Source organism: Tursiops truncatus, chromosome 18, assembly GCF_011762595.2.
Source record: "Tursiops truncatus isolate mTurTru1 chromosome 18, mTurTru1.mat.Y, whole genome shotgun sequence".
NCBI lineage: Eukaryota > Metazoa > Chordata > Mammalia > Artiodactyla > Delphinidae > Tursiops > Tursiops truncatus.
This window is the reverse complement of record NC_047051.1, coordinates 43,581,847-43,602,259: the sequence shown is the minus strand read 5'-3', so window position 1 is coordinate 43,602,259 and position 20,413 is coordinate 43,581,847. Positions and strand designations below refer to the sequence as shown.

Here is a 20,413-nt window from a genome sequence, read left to right as displayed (position 1 = left end):
TACTGTGGTGATCATTTTTTAAATTGAAGTATAGTTGATTTACAGTATTATATTGTAATAACAATATATTAGAACACAGTGATTCACTATTTTTATAGATTATACTCCATTTAAAGTTATTATAAAACATTGGCTACCCTTATAGCTTATTTATTTTATGCATAGTAGTTTGTGCCTCTTCATCCCCTCCCCTACCCCTATCTTGCCCCTCCCCCCTTCCCTCTACCCACTGGTAATCACTGCTTTGATGTCTACATCTGTGCGTTCATTTCCTTTCTGTTACATTTATTGTTTATTTTTTAGATTCCACATGCGAGTGATAACATACCGTATTTGTCTTTCTCTGTTTGACTTATTTCACTAAGCATAATAGTGTTGCAGCAAAAATAGAAATGAAGTTTTTCCTCTCCTGAAAATAAGGAAAGTAAAGGGGACAGTGAACAGGCTAGAGAAGACACATAAACTGGCCTGAAAGGGTTAATCGATCCTAGTTTTATTTAAACTGTTACTAATCTGTAGTGTCTGTAACTAGATGTGTGTTTCACAAAACTAAATTACATCCTGTTCCTATCACTCCCTAGCTGTCAATGTAAATTACATCCTGCATCTTGTGCTTAAGCTCCCTGCACTGTCTTGTAGCAAATCACCCTGTGTAGCTGTTTGCATTTCAGGAAGCAGATGGCAGGCAGATAACGCAGAGGCAAATGAACCTAATTACCGGTCCGCCGGACCCAGTTACCGGACTGCCTGACGCCAGCGATGCAGGTTTTGAAATAATGCAAGAAGAAGAATGCAGGACCTTTACCACTTTGATCCTTATTACCACTCCCTGGACTGCGATGGCCGCCCGAGGGGCCGGGAGGCCAGCCGGGGCTTCCAGGCGTGTGTGGGCATCGTGTCTGCAGCCAGTGTCCCCGAGGCCGCGCTCGGCCCATCATCACTGAGTGAAGCTGCGCCACGACAGCGCGGCCGACTTTCTTCTGGCTCTGTGAGGACCTGTGCGCATTGCAGGATTCGGTGCCTCTGCCCGCCGTGGGCGACTCCCTGCGGGAGGGCCTGCTGGACTTCAACGCCCACCGCCTGCGCGGGGTGGACTGGGTGCCGCCCCTGAGCACTCTATGCCCCCGATCTGTATCCAGAGCTTCTTCCAGCCATGGCTTGGCGAGACGGGTTTGTACTTTACACTTCCAGGGGCCCTCATGTGGGCGCTGCGAAGCGGAGTTTTAGATGGTACAAGGTGGAGGGTGGGCACTAGAACCGGTGCCCAGTGCCCGGGTGTGCGTGCACTAGACGGGGCATGCGGCCTAGGACTCCTGCCGGCTCGGTGACCCCGGCCGAGTGCCTTAAGGCTTCTAGGTCTCAGTGTTCTCATCTGTAGCATGGGCTTAACTGGACTCACTCTGTATGGCTGTTAAAAGGTTACACTCTGTTAATGCTTGTACACTCTACAATGTAGAACACTTAGCACAGTTTGGAGCATCGTTCATTGTTCCACAGATGTTACCTGGTCTGTTGAATGACTTTGCCTGCTACACGCCAAAGCGATTAGGAAATTGATATATCCCAGCTTCATTTCCTTTTCATTAAAACAGGGCTCAGGAAAAAAAAAATTTTTTTTCGATAGTCCTATCCTATAGTGGAAACAGCACCGGTGTGAAGGCAGCTTAGGGTTTGAATTCCAGAGTTTATGCTCTCTGTGGCCTGGGCAGGTTTCTTTTGCACTACAATCCCCACACGTGTAAAATGACATTAAAAACCACTCTTTCTGTGGGTTCTTAGAATTAATTAAGCAGGTTATGTGTGTAAAGTATCCTGGCACTTAAATGAGTTGTCAGAACGAAGGGATGCTGGAGAGGATGATTCTCCCCTAAGTACTCTCCCCTTCTACTGGGCGGCAAGTAAACACAAGCACAGTAGTCAGTGCTCTGGAAGAAGTGAGTTCTGGTGCTACAGAGCACAGAATCTTGTTTTATTTAATTTAATTATTATTTTATATTGGAGCATAGTTGATTTACAATATTGTGTTAGTTTCAGGTGTACAGCAAAGTGATTCACTTATACATATATCCATTCCTTTTCAGATTCTTTTCCCATACAGTTTGTTACAGGATACAGAGTAGAGTTCCCTGTGCTATGCAGTAGGTCCTTGTTGATTATCTATTTTATATATAGTCGTGTGTATATGTTAATCCGAAACTCCTAATGTATCCCTCCCCGCCATCTTTCCCCTTTGCAGAGCACAGAATCTTGGAAGGGAAAGTTCAGGGTAGGCTTCTTGGAGGAGGTGCCATCCTTTCTAAGGTTATGTAGAAGCTCCTGGGGTGGCAGGAGGAAGCAGTGTGTGTCAAAGTTTGAGAAATATAAAAAAATATGGCAAAACTCAGGTACAGGACTGGAACTCAGGGTTTGGGAAAGCAATGAGAGTTGATACTGGAAAGCTAGTGGGGCCCCACAGAAAGGGGCCTTGTTTGTCATGTCAGAAGTTTGGATGTTTATCCTGAAGGCTGTGGGAAACACCAAAGAACAGTGAGATGGACTTCTGGTTTAGAGGCTCACTGGGACCTCCATGTGGAAAGCAGTTGATTGGGTGCAGCGTGAATTGTAATCAAAGGGTCCCACTTAAGTTATAAAAGGTGGGACTGGATTTTTCAAATCTGAGAGAGAATGGGTGAGGCCTGGTGACCAGTTAGAAAAGGGAGGGCAGCAAGCGTGGGTGACAGTTTACAGCTGCATCTTTTTGTGAGATACAGAGCACAGTAGGAAGGGATTGGGGGTGGGGAGAGGATCTTACTTCATCTTCAGTGCTTTAGAGGGGCCTGGTAGAGGGGCCAGGTCTGGGTCCAAGATACAGATCTGGGCTTTTTGGAAGGACAGGTGTTTGAAGGCATGGGAGAGATTTAGGTTATCCACAAGAATACCCAAAGAATCATAGGTCTGAGAGATTTTTAAGTGGGTATATTTGAGGATGTTTATAAGCTGAGAGAAAGTAGCCAGCAGAGGAAGGGTGTGAAGATCTAGGAAAGGAAATGATTATTCATTTGTTTTCGAAAAGCTGAGTCTTCTCGTGTGCCTGGCCCTTTTCTAGGATCTGGGGTTCACACCATCTGTTATCTCTCCTGCAAGGACAGTTAATTCATCCCCTGGTGAACAGAAGTCAGATTATTCTTTGCATCCCATTCAGGTGTAAGAACTGTTCTGTACCTCTGAAGGGACTTTACTTAAGCAGAGTAATAAGTTAGAAATCAAAAGAAATTAGAGCTGGAAGGGAACTTAAAGGCCACTGTACTTAATTTTGCCACATAGTTTACATTGAATGTAAGAAAAATTTATTGTTGAGCCCATTCTCTTCAGAGTTCCTTCACTGAACTTCCTTTACGTCTTGCATCCAGTGGGGCTAGCTTGTAGATTTTGGCCTCCTCTTAAATTTGCTTCTGCATCCATATTACATTTTGCCCGGACTATGGCAGAAACTCCTGGGTGGTTTTGCAGCTCCTGGGCTCAGTTCCTCTAAGTTCATCTGCCTACTCGTGTTGAGTGATCTTGTAACATAAAAAGCTATGCTTCACATAATGCTGCTAATGGCTTGCCCACACAGAGTTAGTGCATACTAGCCGCCCAGTGTTTGCCCTGCCCAGAGGCGTGTAGTCTGAACTGTGCTGGGCCAAGCCTCACCGGACACGCAGGCTCAGTGGCCATGGCTCACGGGCCTAGCCGCTCCGCATCATGTGGGATCTTCCTGGACTGGGGTACAAACCCGTGTTCCCTGCATCGGCAGGCGGACTCTCAACCACTGCGCCACCAGGGAAGCCCCGTCCTGGGGCTCTTTGGCCCTGAGGAAGGGGAGCTTTTTGTGATCACTCCCTTTATCTAATTGGTCCTTCAGCAGCGGGTCACCTTTTTCTAATCAGCGGAGGCACCCTTACTCAGCCAGTGGTAGTCCCAGGCCTCGTCACCTGTGGGACTCAAGCCACGCTCTCTCCCAGGCTTGCTTCGGCCAGCATCTCTATTTTCCTTTGTGTCTCTCCTCACACTTGGACCCCTGGCCTTTAGTCATCGCCACCTGCAGTATTTACAGTGCCCGGCAGGAGTCAGGCTTGAGTGTCTTTTCACAGATGTTCCCTCTGCCGTTAATGCACCTCCTACTCCAACTCTGCATAGCCTCATCTTTCTAGATTCCACTTCAGGGTTATCATGAAGCCGTCACTTAGATATAACTTTTTGCCTCCATAGGCACCTCTGTGCATAAAGGTTATGTTTATTTATCTCATGTGATTGAAATTTTGAGTTTATCCATCTTCCTCCTGAATGAAGGCTTTAAGGGCAGGAGTCGTTTCTAATCCTTAGCACAGAGCAGATGCTTTTTTTCTTTTCACTTAGGTGCTTTTTAATGATGATAAAATGTATGGTTTAAATCACTCATTTTATAATATTTTGCTTTAGGTTGTGACAGAAATGAAGTTTACAGAAGTCGTGTTCCTGCGATAAGAAATAAAGATGTGACCTTCCAGTTTTGTAGAGCTCATAAATGCTGTGTAAGTGCGTCGGGTGCGCTAAGGAACCTGGAACTAAGTGGGCTAGTTCTGAGAGAGAGAGACTTAACTGTGTTAACAAAGGTAAGCCTTCATTGTGTCCTGCCAACCTTTGATAGTTGCTTTTGGGGCAAACTAAACCAATAAAATTTTAAACTGTTCCTCCCCATTAAAGGGATTGAATATTTGGCCGCTTTGGTGCACCTGTGTCTTGTGAATTGTCCAGTTGGAGATGGAGGTTTAGAAAGTGAGTTTCAGTCTTGTTTAAGTCTCTTCCCATCGGACTGGTCTCGTGATTTCCTACACACCGTGTCTGTCTACCTTTTCCCGTCTACCTTTTCTTGGTGGTGTTCATGCGTGGATTGTCTCCTGTACCTGCTCAAACCTTGGTCCATTCTCATTTGTACCATGGAAGTTTGTCATGCTGGATACTGTCAGAATTAATCTTACTTAAGTTTGTGTTAAGCCACAAACCACGTGTTTTCTATATTTTCTGTTTTTTGTGTGTGTTTATATTTTTATGGTTTCTCTTCAAGAAATAGTATGGGAAGGGAAATAGCAAGACGTAAAGAGCAAAAAAGTCATCATTCTCTTTAAATTGTTAGAACGTCTATATGCAGTCATAATTATAATGCACTGTGCTATGTGTTCAAATAGGAAATATATGTAACGTCCTGTAGGAGCAGCAAATTCAGCGGTGGTGAGGGTGTGTCATGGAAGTAATCACAAAACAGGTGACTCTTCATTGGGGTCCTGAAACATTAGCGTGCGTGCCCTATGTCCAGTAGTGGTCTGGAGGGGTCAGGAAGCCTGCCTTTCAGTTTGAGGGAACAGAGGGTTTCAGGTTCTCTCTCTTCTATTGCTCTAGTATACTGCATAGCAGCTAATAAAATACTGGGTTTATAGTTGACATTTAAGTCGCTGATTGATCATCAAGATTGGCATGTATCATTGGAACTGAAAATCGGAAGAGTCTTATGCTTTTTAGGTTTCTCTTCTTTTTCCTCTGTCTCAAAAGTATGTCGTACTTTACTGAGTGGTTGGCAATAAAGTTTGCAGTATTCACTGTATTCAGTTTTAGTACCTAAATAGAATTAAAGTGTTGCTGTAAACTGGAATAAGACTTTGTTACTGACAAGTTTTAGAACACATCAGTTCATCAATTACCTGTTTGGGAAGATTGTTGTTAATGATTTTAAAAATGTGGCTGTAAACCTCCAATTGACTCAAGAAAAGCAAATAAGTCAAGATTGACAAATGTATAGGCTCTTCATCTTATTGTGTGTGTGGTTTTTTTTTTTTTCCTTGTAGTTTTTTGTCAAGATATAAAGAACTCTATCACTCTTAAGACAGTAAACTTCACGGGCTGTAATCTGACATGGCAGGGAGCAGATTACGTGGCCAAGATCTTAAAGGTGATTTTATGTTTAAACTTTCCTGAAAACATATGTGATTGAAGCACATTAATATGTTGACACAGATGGCAGTTAATTTTTGTCTTTTGATACCTGTGAGTGCATCTTTCATTTTGTTGAAAGAATATGACCAGTTGTCAGTTTGGGATTCTACCATTTAGTTAAGGTAGTCCAGTTAATTTTAGAAATAAGAGATTTAATATACAATACATAATAATACTTTTATGTATTTTTAGTTACTGAAAACACTGATTGTGATGCTGTGCAGAAACTATGCCATTAGAGTCTTCAAGATTTAAATGAATCAAGTGTCTATTAGCTGCTGTAGTTTATAAACTAATAAAAATTACTACATCAGCAACTTGTAAATACAATTTTTCAACTAATGCCTTAACAAGTTTACAGTGGTTATAATTACTGTATTTAGGCCTAAATTATTTAATAATTTGGCATGAAGCCTTTTTAGTAGTTTGCTGGTGCAGATCAGGGATAGGTAAACTATGTGGGCCAGATCCAGCCTGCCACCTGATTTTGTAAAGAAAGTTTTTTTGGAACATAGTCGCACCCATTGTTTACATGGTAGCTATGGCTACTTTCAGCCTACACCAGTGGGGTTGAGTAGTTGCAACAGAAACTGTATAGCCCACAAAGCTGGAAATGTTTAAATTTAGATTTTAAAAATTGAAGAATTCTTTGAGCCTCTACGGGGCAAGTCCACTGACCCCTGGGGGAGAAAACAGTCAAGAACTTGGGTGCTGAAGCCAAATGGCCTGGGTTCAAATTCCCTTTCTCCCTTTTCATAGCTAGTGATCATGGACAAATCACTTAACTCTAGGCCTCATTTAGGTTTAAGTGAACTCATTTGTATAAATAGTGCTTGGCACATACTAAGCACTGTGTAAGTGATTGCTGTTATTTCTGCTTGGAGCTCTTATAAGCTATTGTTAATAGGAAAATGACACTAATGATTTTCCTTTTAGAGTGTCAAAGGCACTTTGAGTCTTTTATTTTTTCAAGAATGTAACAAGACTTTTCTCATTTAAAGTCAGTGTTCCCTGTTACCAGAATCTATTTTATGAATATAAAGAATTGAAAGTCTTTAAGACAAGACTTGTGGTTAAATGTCAAACCATTATTTTCCCAAGGCACATCAGACTGGCTGTGCATAGTCCAGGCCTCTGAAGTTTGTGTGCATACCCTAGGTAGCATGTGAGATCCATTTTGTGAATATAGTTTTTAAAATAATGCCTGGGAATTCCCTGACTGTCCAGCAGTTAGCACTCTGCGCTCCCAATGCAGGGGACGTCGGTTCGATCCCTGCTCAAGGAACTAGATCCCACATGCAATAAGTAAAAGATCCGGCAGGCCGCAGTTAAAGGCCCGGCACAGCCAAACAAACAAATAACTAAATATTTTTTCAAAATAAATAAAATAAAATAATGCCTTAGGAGTTAGGGCAAGAAAATATTAGAACCTATTTAGCTTTGTATCATGAAAAACTATCTGTGTAGTTTATAATGTATGTAAGTTAAATGTATAGAACTTTGTGTATATAATTTGTTAAAAAATAAGATGCATATTAAAAAGTTTTCTTATGGATTGCCCAGTCAGGTGTTTGGAGACCTTTGGAGGACAGAATGATGCAATTTAGAGCCTCAGCAATGATAGAATTTAGAACCAATTCCCTGACTTAGAAGATAAGGAAAATAATTCCCAGACTGTAATTGAGTTGTCCAACTTTACATAACTGTTCAAAAACAGGTCATCCAGTGGCTGGAATCTAATCACTGACCGACTAGAATGTGGGTCACTGGACTCGTAAAGCAGAACTGACTCTTTAATTTCTCAGCTTGATTCTCCTGGCACATATGCTTGATACGTGTGTGTGTAAATCTCTGACATAATGAGCCATACTCAGTAGGCACACCCTGTTTCCTTATTGAAGCATCTTAATTTTGTCCCATTAAATCTTTGAAGTATCAGACTATCAGAAGGCATGAAGAAACCTGGGCAGAGAGGCTTCGTTCCAGGAGACCTGATCTTGACTGTATGCCTGGTTGGAGGCGCATCACTCTGAACTGCAACAAGCTCATTGGTGACCTGGGTTCGTGCTTTTGCAGAATCTCTTAGTGAGGATTTATGGCTTGGAGGTAAATTCTAAAATTGAAGATATTGAGTTTTTAATATAATATATGCTTAGCTTTTGGCATGATACTGTTGTGATAGGATTTTTTTCAGAGCCTCATTTTTCTGATAGCTTTTATGTTGCTTTTAAACTTTCTCTAAGAGTTGCATGTATTCTTTACAGAAAATACACAGTAACAAGAGAACAATTACCTATAAGCTTAATACCCAGACATAAGCACTGTTCATTTTGGTGTATATATTTTCAGGCCTTTTTTTTTATATATATAAATATATTTATACACTTAGGGATTACTAAAATAGAATTGTAGTATACTTGCTATTTCATATCCTGCTTTTTTCACTTAAGGTATCATGTAATACTCCATCATATTGATGTCCCATAGTTTAATCAATTCTTTGCAATTATATTTAGACAGTTTGCTTTTCCCTGTCACAAGCAATGTGAATACGTTGTATATACGCCTCTGTGTCCATCGGGCTTACTTGTGTAGAATAAGGTAGTACACGTGGAATGACTAAGTGTGACATATTTTTAACACTGTTGATACACATTGCCAAATCACCACCCAGAAAGGCTATGCCAATTTGTAGTCCACCCCAAGAGTGGATGTGAAGCCTGCCTCTCACAAACACTGGCTGGTAGCACTTTTAAAAAACTGAAAGACTACAAAAATGAGTACCTCTCCCTTTTTTATGTAAGTGGGATTACTCCAAATTTTATACTTTTTTTCAGTTAATTTAGTATGACCATCTTAGCAAGTCAGTAAATTTGCATCTACTGCATCATTTTTTGTGACTGTTCAATGTTCCGTTATATGAATATGCCAGGGTACACATAGCTTATCCAATCTTGTATAAAAGGTATGTCCAGTTTTTCAGTTACAAAAAGTACTCTGATATATATCCTTACCTATATCTCTATTTCTTTTGGTTAAATTCTTAGAGAGTTGTTGCATCAAAAGGGTATAGACATTTTGAAGACTTTTCTTACAGAATCGTGGCTTAATCTGATAGGACAATAACCACATTTTGTTTTATTTTGTATTCATTCGAATTACTGGTGAGGTTTACTGGCTGCTTGTATTCATTTGGCTAGTTGGTTAATGACACCGTGTGTCCATTCTTCTGTAGTGACAGTTTGTAAGGGTTGTATCATATCCTGTCAGATCCATATGTCTGACTTGCTATTTTTGTATGTCACGGGGTGTTGAAAGACTCCAGTTATTTTAATGTGCTGGTCCACACAACACTTAAATAAATGACTCATGATAGTTTCCTTTCATGTAATAGTTTTTAATACCTGTGCTTTTGTGATGATTCCTTTTGTTTGAATGAGTAGGTTGTTCAGCCCCAGAACTACTAGAAGTCATGATCATTTGTTCTGGTTTTTGTCTGACGTTTTACCGCGAGAGTTCTTGACCGTCATACTTTGATGAAAGGTTCTTAGTATGTATTCTCTATTCTCTGTCATTATTTGTATCCTAGAAAACGGTACTTTTGGGCTTCCCTGGTGGCGCAGTGGTTGAGAGTCCGCCTGCTGATGCAGGGGACACGGGTTCGTGCCCCGGTCCGGGAAGATCCCACATGCCGCGGAGCAGCTGTGCTGTGAGCCATGGCCGCTGAGCCTGCGCGTCCGGAGCCTGTTGCTCCGCAACGGGAGAGGCCACAACAGTGAGAGGCCCGCGTACCCCCCCAAAAAACCCCCAAAAAAACAAATAACGGCACTTTTCTAATGTTGTACGTCCCTTATGTTTTTAGCAGATAATTTACCAATTAAAGTGAGTTATACTTGTAAATTGTTCTCGACACTACTCAGAAAGAGGTGAACCTAGATACTAAGCCTGCTTCCACCAAGAGCATTGTTTCCTTCTTGTGCGACCTCTGAATTCTTGCAAGGAGTACTTTATTCATTTGTCAGTTTCACAAGTAATTATTTTAATACCTATTGTGTGCCAGATATGTGTTTAGGCACTAGGGATAAAGCAGTGAACCAGACACACAAAAGTCTTGCCCTCATGGAGCTTACATTCTAGGGAAGGAGTTCAGATAGAAATGAGTAAACAGATAAGTAATATAATTTTAGATAGTAGGAGGTGCAAAAATATCTTAATGTAAAGAGAGTGAGCAGGGGCAGGTAGGACTCCATTGGACAGGTTTGTTAGGGGACAGCTTCACTGGAGAAGTGGCATTTGAAAGGAGACCTGAATGAAGAGAGGAGCAAGCCATGGAAGATCTGGGGTAAGCACATTCCAGGACAAGGAGCCCATGAGTATGCAGGCATATAGGTGGGTGGAGTATTTAAGGAAAAGCAAGGAGGCAATGAGTATGCAGGCAGGTAGGTGGGTGGAGTATTTAAGGAAAAGCAAGGAGACCAACATGGTCAGAGGACTGAGTGCAGAAGATGTGGTATGACATGAGGTCAAGGAGCTAGCCAGGGGTCTGATCTTGTAAAGTCTTGAAGGCCAGAGTAAAGATTTGGATTATTCTAAATGAGTAGAGGGTTTTGAACTTGTAAATGGCATGATCCAAATAGTATCTGAATAAGGGAACCTGGTATAGAGGATGGACTTGGGAGGATAAAGAAGAGAAACAGGGAGAGCAGTTAGGAGACTATCACAGTGGTCCAAAAAAGAGATGTCTATGGCTTAGTTTAGGCTGGAAGTTTGGAGCAAGTGAAAAGTGGTTGAATTCAGGTTGTGTTTTGAGGGTGTAGCTAACAAGGCTTGCCGATAGATTAGATGTGGGGTATGAAGGGAATAGTAACAAGGAGACAAGTCGTTGATGATTATGTGTGCAACTGGGTGGTATCACTTAGAAAAGGGGAGCTGATGGGAGGAGCAGCTTTTGAGGGAATATCAGGACTTTGGTTTGTTATCTTAGATGCCCTTTAGGTATCTAAGTGTCTGGACAGTGCTCAGACTGTACTTTCTATCCAAAGGTATCCAAAGCCACTTTAGATGCAAAATGTTTAAAGTTGACCTTTGCTGCTGCCAAAATAGTAGCCACTGGAGGCAGTCTGCAAGATGGCATCTTAGGTTTCTGAGGAAGAAAACTAGAATACACAAAGGGGGAGATAAGTGTATAATTACATAATGTAGATTTCATATTTAAATTTATGGGAAAAGCAATAATTAGTTGGCTTTTGGTTTTAAATGGAAATAGCCACTCATTGGGAACTAATTACTCTAACTTCAATTTATTTTACTTTAGATCATTGTGTGATGAAAGCAGTTATCAAAAAAGTTCTCCAGATGGAAGGAGTGCCAAGTCAGAGGTATATCACACGTTTCAGTTCTCTCGGAAGAATTTCTCTTTAATGGCTTGTTTTTCTTTCTTTCTTAAAAGAAAATTATCAAGGTACTTTCTGCCATCTTAAAACTAAGTTTTCAGTCAAATGAAATGGCTTTTCTGTTTTTGAAAATGTTGTGTGATGCTTTAATTTAGGTTCCCAGAAATGCAGATTGAAAACCTTTTATTAATTTAAAGTATCTTAATTCCCAATGAAGATCAAACCCTCCTAAATTACCTGAAACTTAAATGGCATATTTATCATTTCTGTCTCAGTACCAGTGGATAACTTCTCCATCGTGAAGGAACCATCCAAAGCTGCTAGACAGAAAAAGAGAACTCTTAACTTGGGGAAGTGATCGAAAAGGAAAAGCTACTATTAGAGTTGGTAACTCTTTCTGAACTTATACCCCTTATGTTTTCTGGTGTGCTAAAATTAAAGCAGCCAATATTAACCACATGCATATTAGGAAGCCTATGATTATTTTGAGACTTATGAGAATTTATAGAATATAGATATAATAAATGAATTTAAAGAGATGTTAATATTAACCAACATTATTGTTTGGATCTCATAAAAACTTCGTTATTTTGAAAATATTTCCTGGTTGATAATTACTTCTGACACTTTGCAATTGAAATTTGGGGTGCACTTTGATGATAATTTTAGTAGTGGTGCTTTTGAGGAATGATTTTTTTTTAAATGCAGAATTACCTTTTGCGCTACAAGAAACAAAATTTCTTCTCAGTTCCAACCTTCCCATTGTTTCCTGCTTCTTTCTTAGAAATGCTTACCTAAATTTTTGAATCAGGTAATATCTTGTTTCTCTGAATGATTAAAAAAAACTTGAAATATGTATGACCCTTATAAAAGACTTCTACAGACAAGTTTATTTACCTAGATTGGACATTTTAGAAAACCATTTTCTAAATGTTTACTGTAATGTATATTTAATTTTCCAAATGGCAGTTAACCCAGGATTTTACAACTAAGCCTATTATTTTGTTACGAAATGTAATTGTAATGAAAAGCTTTTAAAAGCCTTTAACAATCAGTGGTGTAAGTTTCACATTCTCCTGAATATATAAATTTCCTAGAATTCACTTCTACTGATAACGTTTGTATTGTTTCTAAGAGACCTTAACTTATTTTCTGGAACATATTATGGTTAGTCACAAATTGTCTTTTTTTGTTGGTGATAAGAATGAATAGCAGGAGCAGCATTTGTGAAACCAAATCTAATATGAAACTGACTCTTTCTTGTGAGTAACTTTGAATTTTGAAACAGCAGAACAATAAGGTTGAATATAAAGCAAAATAAATGTTTTATGTTTATGATCTGCCAATTTCCCAGAAAGAGTTTTGTGGTGACTTTAGTTATATACCAGATACATTAAAATCCCCAATGGACAACACATCTTTTATTCAGGTGCCCTCTGAAAGTTTTAAAAATTTGTTGACTTAATATCACTGAACGGTCCACTTTAAAATGGTTAAAATGATAAATTTTCTGTTTTGTGTAGTTTACCACAATCTTTTTTAAATGTGTTGTTTGAAGATTTGGGGGTTTTATAAAGGTATTGTATTAGCGTAAAAATGAAAAATTTAAAAGATCACCTCTAATCCCATTGTCCTATCAAGCAATATTTACATTTTTCTTTTCTCTTCCTGCTGTCTATAAACATAATTCCCCATAGCTTCAATATAATTTGCCATTCTTGTTTTTTCATACTACATTTAAATTCTATGATTCATAGTTATACTTTTTAACATTGTAGTCACAAGGTTTTAATTGAGTTGGTCAATTTTTTAAATTGGTGAAAAACTGGAAATAACCTAAAATAAACTATTGTAAACATCTTCATAAATACAACTTTTTTTTTTCTACTTAAAGATGTATTTTTGTTTTTGTTTTTGTTTCTTGCGGTACGCGGGCCTCTCACTGTTGTGGCCTACTCCCGTTGCGGAGCACAGGCTCCGGATGTGCAGGCTCAGCGGCCATGACCCACGGGCCCAGCCGCTCCGCGGCATGTGGGATTTTCCCGAACCGGGGCACGAACCCGTGTCCCCTAGCATCGGCAGGCGGACTCTCAACCGCTGCGCCACCAGGGAAGCCCAATGTTTTTGATTCTCTATTAATCAACTTGCTTGGACAATAGCGTATTAAATAGAAGTTCTTAAGAGTGTTTATGAAGTCAAAAAAAAGCTTATGATCGTCTGCCAATTGTTATTTCAAGAGAGTGATATTTTAATAATGAAATAGTACATACAAAGAAGTTAAGATTTGTGGTATCACACTGATTAGATATTATTATTAAAAATTTATATCATGTGTAAAGTATTCTTAAAATAGCTAAGTTGACTTTTGCTATGATATTAGAAATGGAAATATATCCAAATAAAGCATGTATATTAGGAATTCTGTAAAATTAGTACCTGGCGGTATATAATAGGGCATCATGGAATGAGAAGAAAACAGTTAAACTTTTTTTTTATTTAGCATGATTAAACAAAGTGGAAATGTAACTGAAATATACAAACTCATTGAGCTATTTTAAGAGTAATTTTATTTCTTGGGCTTTTTTTTTTTGTATTTGCCTCAGTTATTTGGAGACATAGAGGTAAGCCAAATCAGTATCTGGCTATATACCTAGGTCCAGGTGAGTGTAGGGGTGAAATAATGGTTTGAATTGTGTCACATTTATATTGTAATTATGTATGCCTAAAAAAAAGATGGGAACTTTTATTAGAAATTTTTTTTATCTTCTAACAAGAAAAGTGTAATTAAAAAAAATTTTAATACAAATGTATTTGCATTCGTTTTTGAAAGTAAAGGAAGGGTATACACATACAAACCACATGCATACAAACATTTTTTTTGACGCTAATTAAGTTAAAAAACACAATAAAATAGCACAAAATTAACTGAGCTCCTATATATTTTTAAGAGGCATGTAAATCACACAGGATCGTGTGGTGATTATCAATGAGCTACACTCTATGAAATATTTGTCCTATATTACCACATACACTCCATTTTACCCTGCATCCTAATGCTGCTAAAATATAGTAGAAAGCAACAGCATAGCACAGGGAGATCAGCTCGGTGCTTTGCGATGACCTAGAGGGGTGGGATAGGGAGGGTGGGAGGGAGGCTCAAGAGGGAGGGGATATGGGGACATGTGTATGCATATGGCTGATTCGCTTTGTTGTGTAACAGAAACTAACACAGAATTGTGAAGCGATTATACTCCAATAAAGATCTATTAAAATAAATAAATAAAATAACACAAAATATAGTAGCTTTGAAGGATAAATATAACCCTTTTAACCTATAATGTTTGTTTTCAGTAAATTCAAATTAAATATTTAAATGTGAATTTTAATATGTGGCTTGTTCTAAATAAAATATTAACATGTAGGTCTAGTTTTTGCAACCAAATATTTCATATAAAGATACTTGCCTCTTTACTACTGAAATATAGGATAAGTCTCCACACTTCACTCTTTTATCCCGTGGGTTTCATTTGTATTTTTTGTGTATTTTCTATATGAAATCAAAGGAGCAGTGAAGGTTGACAGGCTTATCGGAGAGTAACATTGACTCACCTACCACCCAGCAACTTGCAGCCTTACAACTCTTATTGTTTTTACATAGAAAAATTCATCTTAAATTGAAATTTTGGTCTAATTCTGAAGATTCTGTTTGGCCGAAGTCATGGGTATATCTGTGTTTCTGTGTCCTTGAGATTCAGAAATGCCAAAGGTGTTCTAAGATTCAGTAAACTTGAGTGTTTCTGCATAATATATAAAATGTATCATACTTTGGGATTATTTTAAAAATTTATTTTTGCATTTCTGCACATCACAATACTTCTGTTTTAGTTAAAATAACTTGTTACTGTAGAGAACTTACATTTTTTAAAAATGCTGGCTTATGTAAAACCTTTGTACAAAACGATCCTCTTTTTTTTAATGGCCTTGGCATCATTGTCAAGTGCCTGTTTGATTCCTTTCGAAGTGTACATGTGTGACAGTTGCTCTGTAGACCTTTGGTGCATCTTGATTCCTTCTTTTCATGCTTTGTCAAACATAGGCTTGGCCGCAAAGCAACCTGTAAGTGATGGAAGGAAACACTCTGCTGGTAAGGAATGTTATGGTCCTGAACGTCTACCACCTGTTGTGTCTGGTTTCTGGCCGTGGCGTACTGCAGAACGTGCAAAAAGCAGCAGGTAACGTGCTTGGATTCCCTGTCTTTTTCAGTCGTTCAGAATCCTTTATTTTGGAACTGCTATTATGTGGGTGGTCTCTGGTGCTTTCTATAGAGGAAAAAATATAACTCACACATGGCTTCTGCCTAATGAACACTCTAAGGAAGAAAAACCAAATGCAATTGGGAGCTTCAAGTTGTTTCTCAAGTGTCACAACACAGGTAACCCCTTGGGAGTCTTGAGGAGACTAAAATTATCTCCGATTGTGCAGGTGAGGAAAGTTTCACTAAAGGCAGATGTAGTTGTGCGAAGCCCTACAGCACAGAAGTAGGAATTCGGATATGTACGAATGGGAAAAAAGACATTTTAGGCATGGGAAATAGTTTAATGCAGAATGGATGAGAAATATGCATTAGACCTATTCTAAATCAACAGGCTTATTAACTCAGTAAATCAGATTTAGTGAGTCAAACTAGCTTTAGCTGATTACTTATCCAGGGGATAGCTGTTCAGAGTAATTTTTGTCACAGAACAGTAAATAAAATTGTTGAACTATAGCTTTAGGCTTGCTAAGTGAAATAGATTGCTCTAGATGAGTTTCAAGTGACTTACTTGGTAGTATTCACGAAATTGGGGATTAACAATTGCTTAAGAAAACAAAGAGAATTGATTTTAAATAGTACTTGAAGTAGTTACTGTGTAAAATATATCTGTTCAGTTGCTCATGTTAAATGGATGTTTATAATCCCCATTGGACAACCGACTACTTTTTTGCAAATGGTAATGTGAATTGCTGTTGCATAAACTATAGTGTTGAATCCCCAGTCTTTGCACTTGAGTTTAACACCTCTGTGGTTTCCTGTCTTCTTCTTGAGACACTTAATCTCAGGTCTATCCTCGTCACACAGAGTGGTAAATTAGAGAATGATTCATATCACCATTTAAAGAAGTGAGACTGAAATCTCAACCATCCTGAACATAGGAACTGAAGGGGCCTCTCAGCAGTTCACAGTTATTAATTACCAAGCCAGTCGGCTGAATTCTGTTCAGTTTTCTCTGCAGCAGAGCCCTCCAGGTCCTTGTTTTGAGCTTATTTATTTGTATACACAATTCTGTATGGATACTGTACATAATACTAAATAGTTGTATTAACTGGGTTTAACTGGTGATGTATTTACATCAAGATCTAACTTTGTTTTGTTGATATCTTTTTAGGGGCTTTGCATTCATCAAAGCTTGTGATGTATGTAATCAGTTGCTCGTGTGTAGCTATCATATTGATGATACATAGGGCGTGAATTGGGAAAGGTGGATGGGCATTCTCCTTGCTTTTTAAACTGACAGAGCCTTACAAGAAGCATTTCCCGCTCTGAAATAAATCCATGGAAAGTATGTTTGGTCGCTCTCCCAGTGCAACTGTTTAGTTGTGTGGATTTGGCACACAACTGGCAGCCTTGTGGTTATGTCTGTAAACAAGGAAGCCTGTTCTCCGGTCCGCAAATCGGCTGTTACCCAGTGAAAAGAACTTGACTGCCATTTCTGACCCCTCACATGGAGCTCTCACACTCAAGAACGTTCACATGTTTGCAAGAAATGTTGTTTGCAGGCTATGTGTACAAATTTCCTGATCTGAAAGCCAATATAAAGCAACATCTCCCACACTTCTGCTCTCTCACCAAGGCCACACACATTTCCTCGCTTATGGCCTCATGGCAAGCTAATACTGTCAGTATCAGATTCTCCTTCCCAGTGGTTCTGGGAGACTGCATCGTTGCTCTGTGAAAGGCACCACTGCTGAGGTTGAGAGAAGAGCATCCTGGGTGTCAGTCCTGCCCTTGCATGCCCAGAGAGAGGGGTGTGCACCTCGTTCTCCTGTTCAGATTTTCCTATGCTGCAGGTTTGCTGCTTGTTGTCAAAATGATGTCCTAGTGACTTGTCTTCTGCGTAGTTACATAATCCCAGCACACTTCTTTATGATCTGTAGACTTTTATGGGGTTGTGGCCAGGTCAAGTTTTAAATGTTTGGAAATGTCCAATTGAACAACATTGCAGTGGCAGTGAAGCTTGACAGGAGAATTGTATTACTGTTACCCTAGTTTTGGCTTCAGGGTGATGAGAAGATGAAATTTTTGATGGGTCAGTTTTAGTTATGTATGTGTATGTGATTTCTCGTTTTTAAATGGTAACATCTATTATACACAGCTTACATATGTTGACTTTCTGGTTATTCTTCTGATTCTTTGTCAGTCCCTTTACTGATGTATTTTCCTCCGAAAAACTACATTTTCTTCCAGACTGTTTTTGTCTGATGGTGGAAAATAAATTTTTCATTTGCAGTATAAAGTTGATCTGAGAAAAAATGTTTACCTTGGCTCTTCACTTGGCTTCTGTGAAAGAAACTTAATAAAATAATATGGGCAATTCCCATTACTAATCCTAACCATGTACAACAGAGGTCTGTGCAGTAACATAGCAAAAATAAGTTCCTGTAATTTTACTTAGTTTACTTAGCCTGTTTTAGACTAAGGAGCAGTGAGAGACGTTTATAAATAATGATACCTCAGATCACTTTTGTTAAATGTCCTCTAATATTTGGATATTCGGTATCTGGCTTGTGTTATGTTTTATACAATCTTGTTTTCTTTCTTTGCCCTTTAGTTTAACAACTCTGTGGTTTCCTATCTTCTTCTTGTGACACTCAGGTCCATCAGAATTTCCTGCGACTGTGACAGTAGAGAGTCCTTCCTCCTCAGAAATCAGAGGTCGATGATTCCTCAGAAAGTGTTCAGGAAGAGCCAGAGAAAATCCGTTTGAAACAAGAAGCATTGCTGGGACAAAGTTATCACTTGAAAGCTATAGAGAAGATTATTTTTCAAACAGAAGCCTGATTGCAACACGCCACAGCTTGTGTGAGGGTTCTGTTTTCCCCTCCCATCTGCATTGTATCCCCGTGAATGGTTCCTTAAGCTTAGACCAGGGTGAATGGTGGACACTTGAACTCTAAGAAATAAAAATCAAAACATGTCGTTAGTACTATATTTTCCTTTGCTTAGAACTTTAGTATATTAGATTTAGGGAGAACCTTAGTGATCATACGATAAAGAAATTGAGTTCTGAATGAATGTAGTCAGCTGATTCAGTGCTCTTGTTTTACAGATGAGAAAATTGACAGTTCTAGTTGAACTCTCTTTTTACAAGAGGAAAATATGGCCTCATTTTAAATAAAAGTAAAGTTGAAAAAAGTTTTCATGTTGATATTCTCCTTTCCTAAAATAAAAAATATCAAGAAGCTACATTCTATTACCAAATAAACCTGACCTCTAATGTCATTCCATACTTTTGTTTGTATGGACAGAAAAGAAAAATTGATTTTCATAAGAAATTTTTGTACCTCAAAAATAATATATTTATTTTATTTCAACTGTAATGCAGAGCTGAACATTTCTAGTAAATAAAGGAACACCATTTGGGGGGACCTTGTCTTTGTGCTACAAAGTCCATGTTTAACTTTTTAAAATTATTTAATATGATTTTCCTTTTGTATGAAACATGAAACTTGACAGGTTTCAGAACTAATTATCCCATTATTGTAGGACTATGGGAATTACTCTTTGATTTTCAAAAGAGAAAGTTAGATTTTTGTTTTCTTAATTAAAATTAATGATAATGTAGAGAATTTTAAAAAAGAACTTAGAAAATTATGTTAGAGTAGGAGAAATCTATAGTTCATGTAGAGTTACCCCCTTTATTTTATAAGTGAGCACCTACAATTTGTAGCATGTAAGTGGTTTATTAGTAAATGGCAGAGTACGACAAGACCCTAGAGCATCTAACCCACCTTCCTTGTCATTTTAGATGTGATGTATTCATTTCCTTCACGAGTAGACCAGGAGATTGTGTTTCTAAAAGCAATGATAGACACTGGGGAAGACCAAGAAGTTTAAACACTGGGACCACAGAATAGCAGATTCAGAATGCACTGAGAACCCTTTCTTTCAGCTCTTCTCCGTTTTCACAAGACACTACAATGATGGTATCAAAGTGTTTAAGTATATAAGCCCACAACAATCAAGAGGTTTCAACATAGTTTTGAAAGACGGAAGACAAGTGGAAGAGTGTGAAACTGAAGCAGTAGAACAGAGGAAAAGCATCACCTAGAATATGCACGGGGACCACCTGAAACTGAGGAGGATTCTGACCCCACCTGCAGAAGTAGCCCCATGTGTGAGAAGCAGTCAGCCTTGCGAGCAGGCTGCGGACGTGCCAGGCATGCCGCCGCTGCTCGAAGGGACTGTCCCTACTTGTTCCCCTCCTTGTTCCATTCCATGGGAGATAAATCACCAGGGCCCAGAGATCAGAAAGAATGTAAAATGAGACAAGCAAAGCTGTCTCCCCGCCTGCACGTGCAGGTTATTTTTGATGATTGTGGGTTTATCGGTTTTCTCCCAGGGAAGTTAACCCTGAGCCGAGACAGTCTTTATATGATGTAAACCACTGTCTGGCAACCTTCCTTTTTCTAGTCTATATAATCTGCCACTGTAGCACAATAAAATTTGCCTTGCAACCGTCAGTTGTGTAAGGTCGGATCTTAACAAACGGCACGGCGAAACAGAGGAAAGCTTCAAGTGAGCTTTATTAGGGAGCGCTCCCGGGCGAGGTTCACTGGTCCGAGAGAAAGGGGGCCAGAGAAGTCGCGCCCAGGCAAGGGTTGGGCAAGATTTTATAGGGGAAGAAGGGAAAGGGGTGTGGTGAATCTGGGAGGGCGCAGGGTATTCCTTATTTGGTGGTCTTTTCGGGTATCCTGGGGGACCGTTAGTCCCG

General features: G+C 39.1%; 1 protein-coding gene across 6 annotated transcripts; it reads left to right on the top strand.

Moving 5' to 3' along the window:
• The first annotated feature begins 739 nt into the window (after positions 1 to 739).
• LOC117308862 (centrosomal protein of 78 kDa-like) lies at positions 740 to 20,154 on the top strand. 6 transcript variants are annotated; one of them, XM_073795285.1, is made up of 11 exons: positions 740 to 1,170; positions 4,441 to 4,613; positions 4,705 to 4,776; positions 5,841 to 5,944; positions 7,922 to 8,094; positions 9,578 to 10,330; positions 11,303 to 11,366; positions 11,657 to 11,764; positions 15,478 to 15,613; positions 18,295 to 18,501; positions 19,448 to 20,154. In XM_073795285.1, the coding sequence occupies exons 2-5, from the start codon at positions 4,526 to 4,528 to the stop codon at positions 8,072 to 8,074; spliced, it is 417 nt and encodes a 138-aa protein (XP_073651386.1). In that variant the 5' UTR covers positions 740 to 1,170; positions 4,441 to 4,525; the 3' UTR covers positions 8,075 to 8,094; positions 9,578 to 10,330; positions 11,303 to 11,366; positions 11,657 to 11,764; positions 15,478 to 15,613; positions 18,295 to 18,501; positions 19,448 to 20,154. The 6 variants fall into 6 exon arrangements, 4 of the variants coding, with proteins under 4 accessions (XP_073651386.1, XP_073651388.1, XP_073651385.1 ...); XM_073795287.1 differs by lacking the exon at positions 19,448 to 20,154 and having other exon boundaries at positions 9,578 to 9,763; positions 18,295 to 19,424; XM_073795284.1 differs by lacking the exon at positions 19,448 to 20,154 and having other exon boundaries at positions 18,295 to 19,424.
• Positions 20,155 to 20,413: the final 259 nt, after the last annotated feature.

What these genes read in the sequence shown, in the direction of transcription:
- LOC117308862 (XM_073795285.1), top strand. Translation starts at nt 4,526, where the DNA reads ATGCTGTGTAAGTGCGTCGGGTGCGCTAAGGAACCTGGAACTAAGTGG. An exon ending in TGGAGATGGAGGTTTAGAAA is followed by an intron (nt 4,777 to 5,840) that starts GTGAGTTTCAGT and finishes TTTTCCTTGTAG; the next exon opens with TTTTTTGTCAAGATATAAAG. An exon ending in ACGTGGCCAAGATCTTAAAG is followed by an intron (nt 5,945 to 7,921) that starts GTGATTTTATGT and finishes AAATCTTTGAAG; the next exon opens with TATCAGACTATCAGAAGGCA.